The sequence below is a fragment of the Perca flavescens genome, chromosome 17 (assembly GCF_004354835.1).
Source record: "Perca flavescens isolate YP-PL-M2 chromosome 17, PFLA_1.0, whole genome shotgun sequence".
NCBI classification, from domain to species: domain Eukaryota; kingdom Metazoa; phylum Chordata; class Actinopteri; order Perciformes; family Percidae; genus Perca; species Perca flavescens.
Window position 1 is genome coordinate 6,837,315 of NC_041347.1, and position 7,502 is coordinate 6,844,816.

The following is a 7,502-nucleotide window of genomic DNA, read 5'->3' on the forward strand; positions in this document are numbered from 1 at the left end:
ACGTCCCCTGTTGCTCTACCAGGGAGATACGGTGTTGATATGGTGCTGTGGCCAGACCCACAGCCTATTGTTATTTTTACTCTATGTAGAATACTGTACAACTTCAACTTTGTTTTTGTTGGGATGTATAAAGTTTTTTTTTTTTTTGAGGGGGTGGGTGGGGGAGCACATTTGTTTATATTACAGTACATGTTTTTTTTTATTATTTGGGTATAAAAAACAGACAACACTGATAAGGCATTTATATGAAATGTATTCATGATTCATTCTATTTTGAGAAGACAACATTGTTTTGAAGACAGAGTTGTGTTTGTGTGTGTGTGTGTGTGTGTTCTGTTTTGAGTTCTGAGAATATGACCTATGCTTTCAGATTACAGACAAAAACTGTAATTGCATATCAATTATACAAGGCCAGGAGCTAATCTCTTCACTCACTGAAAAAAAAAAGTGCTGGACTGACTACCGTACAAATGTATTACAGAAGTTATGCTTTGATAAAAGCTCTCTCTAGATTTCACCTGTTCTCCAGGTCTGCATTTTACCACTCACACACACTTACAGTTATGTGCCGTTTGACTTGATTCACAGGGCAGCATTACGAGGAGACGAGATGATACAGATAAGGGATTTAATAAATTAGTGTGATACAATTAATCAAACATAACTCAATAAAAAAAAAGAACTTCCAAGGTCCTTGCATGGCGGATTGATTCTTAAGCCCAGGCACAGAGCAGCACATCCCTTCCTGTCCCAGCTGCACCGACCACCAGTGTGTTATTATTATTATTATTATTATCATCCCACATTGAACCCTCCTGCTGAGCCCCTGTTGGTTGACACAGGGTCCCCCCTGAGGGTGGGTGTGCGTCCTCTGCTGCTCCCTCACTTTAGCAGGTGTCTCAGCTGGTCCTGCAGGTTTTTAGAGTGCTCCACGCTGGGGGGGTGGGGGGGGGAGTCAGTGCACATTATCAGTGTGTGTGTTATGGCTTACTGTTGAGACACTGATGTCAGCTTTTTTATACTGAAGCATAAACAGAGTGTAGTGTTTAGACTTACTTCTTCTGGATGGCCTCCTGCCTTCGTGACAGACAGACAGACAGACAGACAAACAGACACTTTCAATATTTACTTCCAATTTGAGCAAAAGATTCACATGTTTGTACTCACAAGCAGCTGATTGATACTTACTGGTACTGTAAATGTGTGGTGATAATGGACATTTTTCTCAGACTCTGGAAGACAGATGATAATGATGTTGGGTTGTGGATCGTATATACAAGCATAGGCGTAATTTACAGGGGGGTGGGGGGAGGGGAGTTGTTATCCGTGTTATATATCCATGTTGAACCCGAAGTTACGCCATTGCATACAAGAGAAGATAACTTTGTACTACTTCATTTAGCTGTCAAAAGCACAAACCAGAAAGCCCCGTATGATGGAATGTAATCTTTTCAGTGCGAGGTGTTCATTTAAAGGGCAATTTCGGCGCAAAATTAACCTAGGGGTTAATAACATAGGTGTACCGAGTCAAACATTCTCTGGGACATGTTTTCATGCTAATCGAATGCATCTCTAGCTTTAAACAAGCTACCGCGAACCAGTGGTTAGCTGCTAATGCTAGCTTTCGGGGCACATGGTCAATCACAATTTCTACACCACTAACAAGGCTCAAAACAGCTACAAACTTCCACAGTAGCTTAATGAAGGTCCCTACATGTAAACCAAAGCATTGAGAACTAAGTGCTGGAATTGTCCTTTAACTCTTTAGTTTGTGGTACGGCTGTCTTCATCAACAGTGAATAGTGTCTCCAGTACTTGGTTCTATTATCAGAGGTGTATTCACTATCTCTGTACTTTAATACTTACATCCTCAGAATGCAGGATGGCGTCCTCCTGGATGACCATATTTCGTGCTGCTTGACCAAGGAGCTGGAGAAGACATCAACAACAAGACGCATTTAGGGCTGCAACTGATTCTTTGTATTACCAATCGACCTGTCAATGATTTCGTCGATGCATGCCCAGTACAACCACAGTCTATTGTGCTGGCCACCGAGCAGGAGCCTTTTTGGGTTAGGGCCTTGCTCAAGGGCACCTCAGTGGTGGTAATGAGGGACAAGCGCTGTTCTTTCTTTCCCCACCCAGATTCGTCTGGGGATTGAACAGACAACGATTTTTTATTTAATTTTCTTTTTGCTGGAATTGGAAAGCTGGAATTGGAATACTGTGCCCATGCATGCATGAATTAATTATCCTGATGTGGTTATACTCAGATCCTAGTCAGAATAGGAGTCTGATGCTGCTCCATTGGGCTGGGATTGTGGGGCGGGTTTCAACCGAACCGGGAAAGGAAATGCCTCTGCACTCAATTGGCTAGACCTACAACCAATCAGAGCAACGGAATATGTGACGTATGTTGAGCCAGACCTATGGGGCCAGCTGATAACTTTTGCCGAATCCCGTAGGAAGGACGGCAAAAACATCTTTCCGATCGACAAACGCCTCGATCACGGTTCTCTGTTCCTCTTTTAAAATGAATGCGTTGTCGATATCTTCTATAACAGACGCGATGGCAGCCATCTTTGTTGTAAACAAATTCAACCCAAGCGCTCTTTGGTGACGTGGTTGATTACGTTACTGTTGATCACATGTCCATCATCATATAAAGCCCGCCCTGACAATTTGATTGGTCCGAACAGCTCTGGTTGGAGCATAGTTACCCCACAACGGATCAAGTCCAGACCGAACTTCCCGACCTCAAATGTTGTGGGCGGGGCTAATTTCGGCTGGTATCCAGGCTATGAATTAATCGTTTGCCTGTAAAATGTCAGAAAACAGTATAAAAAAAAGAAATCTGATCACTATTGTTGTTGTGGTTCCTATCCTATCATCTACTGGCTCGACTACTGTGAGTTGATTCTGAAAGTTACAAAATCTGGGAGGATGAGGCACGAAGCAGGGTTCAGTTCATAATGTTCTAAAGGTTGAATGATACACACAGGAATATTTAGACCTACAATTGCTCCATTCACTTTCATGACGCGAGTAGAAAGATAAGAAAGAGGCTCCATAAGAAGGAGGACTGGTTCACAGGAAGGGAAACAGTGACAATGTATTAAACTAATGTATGACAATGTATTGCAACAAATGAGCAAGGCTTTGTTCAGAGTTGTTACAGAATGGAACATATTCACAACACAAATAAAAGGCCAAGTGAAGTCTTCAAATTGCTTGTTTTTATAGGCAACATATTTAGTTTAATATCACAGAAGCCAAAGAAACAGCAGCGAGTTCCTAAAATCAAGTTCCTTCTTCAAACGATTTATCGAATAACGTCACTCATTAATCGTTTTAGCTCGATTAGGCATAGTTGCAACAAAAGGTTTAACCGAGGCGGCTTTCGTCTACGAAGAAATTATGTTATTAGGTTTGTCAGTGGAAATATAATATTAGACTAATGTTTAATTTTTTTACAGAGGGGGAAGAAGCATTCAGAGTAGGCCTGCACAATAAATCATTATAAAATTGCGGTCTTGATTCATAACCTGTTTGCAATTTAATTTTTAAATGACTTTGATTTTTTTTTTTTTTATTAATTTATTGAAAGTGTTTGAAATTGACATGTTTTAATTATGTAAAGAAGAGGAGTTTAGATAGAGCCTGTATCAGGGCCATATTTAGTTCTGTGTGTTATATGTCCCTATTTCTGGTAGTCTACTGTACTTAAATGGCCAGTATGTACTTTATTTTCTTTATTCATTGAAGCCTCTGTGTTTACAGGCTTGTCGGGATGCGCAATGTGCTCTAGGTGACCAAAAAAAAATATAAGTCTGTAACTCAATTTTTTTTGTTTTGTCATGGTTCATGTGTGCAATAAACATTACACCTTGTGAGAAAATAATTGTGGCAGATAATCGTGATATCAATTCTAAGCTAAAAGAAAATCATATTTTTCCTCCAATCATGCAGGCCTAGTTCAGATCCTTAACGTAAGTAAAAGTACAAATACCACACTGTGAAAATACACTGTTACAAGTAAAAGTCCTGCATTGAAAATGTTACTTTAGTAAAAGTATGTAAATATCAAAAGGAAAAAGCCTCCCATTTCAGAAACTGGTGTTTATGGTCTAATCATTTCAGCTAGACTTGTAGGCCGTTATATTGTTGAGTAGTTTAATCTATAATAAAAAGAAATATTTTATAAACTACATGTTTTGTGTGAAAAATCTTAATTTGTAAAGTAATTTAAGCTGTAACAGATTAATGTAGTGGAGTAAAAAGTACAATATTTATCTCTGAAATGTAGCAGAGTAAAAGTCGAAAGTGGCATGAAAAGAAAAGACCTGAAATTTGTACTAAAGTAGCTCCAGTACTTGAATAAATGTAGGCTACTTAATTACATTAGCTACACCACTGCATTCTAATAACTTCTAACACACGTTATACGCTTTTATCGAAGACGTTTAGCTACATTAAAAAGCAATAGCAGTCTTAAGCTAACCAAAATAAAACCTGAAAGTCAATTTTGAATCCCTATTGATGGAGTCCGGGGCAATTATGGTCGATTTAACGTTAACATAACGTTAACGTAACGTTACTGGCAATGCTTTTATTTTGAATACAAAATGACGTTTCCGTTTGTTCTCTAGCTAGCTAGCTAGCTAGGTTAGCTCGTTCCCATTTAGATGAAGCTACAGCGACGGATTTCTTGTGATTAAATCACTCGTATCGTTATACCTCCTGACTTCGGGATCCCTTCAGCACTTGACGGGTCATTGCGATCACATCCCCGCTACAGGAGCCCACTTTATCGGATAGTAAGCCTTTGACAGACTGACCAAACCGCGGCTGGGACTCAGCTGACGCCATTTTCTGTTTTGGTTAGCGATGGTGCGTGGGCAGGGTCAAAATACACAGCAACGCGCCCACTAGTATTCTGGTAACAACTGTATCACTTTAAAATTCATAATCTTGCAAAACTAAAAACGAATGAATCGACTTTCCTTCGTATTTTATTTCCACATGCATTCATATCTAACAAGGTCATTCTCAGCCGTCACAGTCTGACTCCTGTAGTCAATAAAGTACAAATCCAAATACTGCACTGGTAACATTTTACTTTTAAGGAGGCTCCAAATAAAGAGGTATTATCAGTATAGTAAAGTAGGCTACTCAAAATGGCCCCTCTCATGGTGTTGCATTATTGTATATCATATTATTGTGTTGTATTTTAAGCAGCTTGTTCAAAATAAACTACTAAACTAAACTAAACTAAATACTTGAGTATTCAATTTTCTGCCACTTAACATTTTCAAGTTAAATAAATTTAAATTGCATTTCCCCAACAGGGGTATATTTTAAAAAGTATACATTATACAGTACACTAACTAGGCCATTTACATTTATCTGACAGCCCTAGTTTGTGCTTACATTGCAGATGAACATTTTACACATGAAACATATGAGCAGTTTATAAAATTGGAGATGCTGGTGTACATTAAACTACACAATAGTAAGGCGTTCATATGAGCTGCACCCAGAACAGTGTAAAAAAATATATAAATATATACATACATACATACATACATACATACATATATAATACAATTAAAATAACAGATAAATAAGGACATGTACATCTCAGCACAATCTTCCAATTATAAATGATTCAAATAAGAAATTGCCATGTTCAAAAAGGAGTGGGAAGAAGTTCAAAAAAATACCTACCCCCTTTTTCTATTTTTATCCTTTAGTTAAATACAAAACAATTTGATGCTTCTTATTTATACGTACACATACATCGTATATCTACCTACACTCACATAAACACATGCATACACATAGACACAGATGCATACCTACATGCATACACGCACACATTTACAAAAAAAATATCTTTTCCATCTATCTTCTTTGTTTCTGTCTATCTATATCAAACCGAATAACCTATCCCAACTAGACGTAGTAGGCTATATAAGCCCAGAAACCATCAGTCGGTCTACAATACTATCCACCAAGTCCTTTTCGTATCCATTCAATATATTCAATTTAAATAGTCTCTTAAAATTGCTCATTGTTGTACATGATTTCATCTCTTCACTGCAGCTGTTCCATAAATCAACTCATTTGGTTGTGATGCAGTGATATTTAGCATTTGTTCTTAGAAGTTTCCTTTGAAATACAAAAGTTCAAGGCTACCTCAAAATTGTACTTCAATACAGTAATGCACTTAGTTCCAGATTTCCACCACCGCTGACTACACTGTCACAGTGGCCATGTGTGGATATGTGTCGTCGAGGTTTTCTACAAGGATTCAGTGAATCAAGTGTCATCTTATCTTGTTGAAGTTGGCCCGGCCTGAAGAATTCCGAGTCAAGGATTTGGCATTGAAGGAGCTGCATAAAAGGCGGTCCCCGCAGCAGCTCAGCGCCTTCCTGCAGAGCTCCTCTCTGTGATGCTTGGCCTCCGCTGAAACACCCCCTGTCAGGGCCCTCTGCTGTGGCTATGGCTTGGTTTCTGTGTCTGTGTGTGATTTTGGCCGTGGGCCTGGCTTTGCTAGCGCTGCGTCTGAAGCTCAAGATGTCAGCTCGTGGCCCCCAGGAGCCCCCCCGCCTCCCAGCGCTACCCCTGATCGGCAGTCTGCTGAGCCTGCGGAGCCCACACCCTCCTCACGTGCTTTTTAAAGAACTGCAGAAGAAATACGGACAGACGTACTCTCTGATGATGGGCTCCCACTGTGTCATCGTCATCAACCAGCACACACACGCCAAAGAAATCCTGCTGAAGAAGGGAAAGATATTTGCAGGAAGACCCAGAACTGTGAGTAGACCTCTTCTTCATTGTCTTCATCTTCTTCTTCTTTGCAGTTGTCATTTATGTTTTTTTCCCCCCCTTTTTCCATCCCCGTCCTGTGTGTGATGAAGGTAACCACAGACGTGCTGACCAGAGATGGGAAAGACATTGCGTTTGGAGACTACAGCGCTACCTGGAGATTCCACAGGAAGATAGTCCATGGAGCCCTGTGCATGTTTGGGGAGGGCTCTGCCTCCATCGAGAAGATGAGTGAGTACAGTTCTCTCTACACTCCTCCAGCGTGATTCTTCTTCTTCTTATCCCTTGTGTTGTCCTCGGGTCAAATTTGACCCGTTTTCAAAGTTTTTAATATCAGAAATATGGGTTTCTTGCAACCAAATTGCCCCCGAAATAACTTGGATGTGTGCATGTAGGTTGTATGGGACCCATGCATCATTCTTCACAGGTAAAATGAATGATTAGTTCCATTGATGTTTGGGTTTTTTATTCAATTTCATATCATTTGAAAAAAAAAATCTGTTTAAATGGTTTTAGAACAGTCTCCTGACTAAACTTTGACATGAACCAGTCTGTGATTCACTCAACATCCTCTGATCTTAACTATTAGTCAAAATAATTCATAATTTCTGCTTTTTTTTATAACTCAAAAATTAGGTAAAATGTCATATACATTAGGTTTATTGACTATA

General features: G+C 39.5%; 2 protein-coding genes across 2 annotated transcripts in view; one reads left to right on the forward strand and one right to left on the reverse strand.

The window, feature by feature from the left end:
- Window positions 1-614: 614 nt before the first annotated feature.
- On the reverse strand, window positions 615-4,921 carry borcs7 (BLOC-1 related complex subunit 7). The gene is made up of 5 exons (XM_028603748.1): window positions 4,738-4,921; window positions 1,867-1,929; window positions 1,189-1,232; window positions 1,057-1,077; window positions 615-934 (listed from the first exon to the last, which is right to left on the reverse strand). Exons 1-5 carry the CDS (start codon window positions 4,867-4,869, stop codon window positions 883-885), a joined length of 312 nt encoding a protein of 103 aa, XP_028459549.1. The 5' UTR covers window positions 4,870-4,921; the 3' UTR covers window positions 615-882.
- A 1,561-nt stretch (window positions 4,922-6,482) lies between these two features.
- The window catches only part of cyp17a1 (cytochrome P450, family 17, subfamily A, polypeptide 1), a 17,131-nt gene continuing 16,111 nt past the window's right edge, over window positions 6,483-7,502 (forward strand). The window contains exons 1-2 of the mRNA XM_028603332.1: window positions 6,483-6,819; window positions 6,924-7,062. Coding sequence (XP_028459133.1) covers window positions 6,505-6,819; window positions 6,924-7,062 — 454 coding nt within the window. The 5' untranslated portion in view covers window positions 6,483-6,504. The remainder of the gene's footprint in view (window positions 6,820-6,923; window positions 7,063-7,502) is intronic.

Excerpts from the sequence above, each read along its gene's own strand:
- borcs7 (XM_028603748.1), bottom strand. The coding sequence starts at position 4,869 with ATGGCGTCAGCTGAGTCCCAGCCGCGGTTTGGTCAGTCTGTCAAAGGC. Across the intron at positions 1,930-4,737 it reads AGGGATCCCGAAGTCAGGAG|CTCCTTGGTCAAGCAGCACG; the intron begins GTATAACGATAC and ends TGTCTTCTCCAG. Across the intron at positions 935-1,056 it reads CAGGAGGCCATCCAGAAGAA|CGTGGAGCACTCTAAAAACC; the intron begins GTAAGTCTAAAC and ends CCACCCCCCCAG.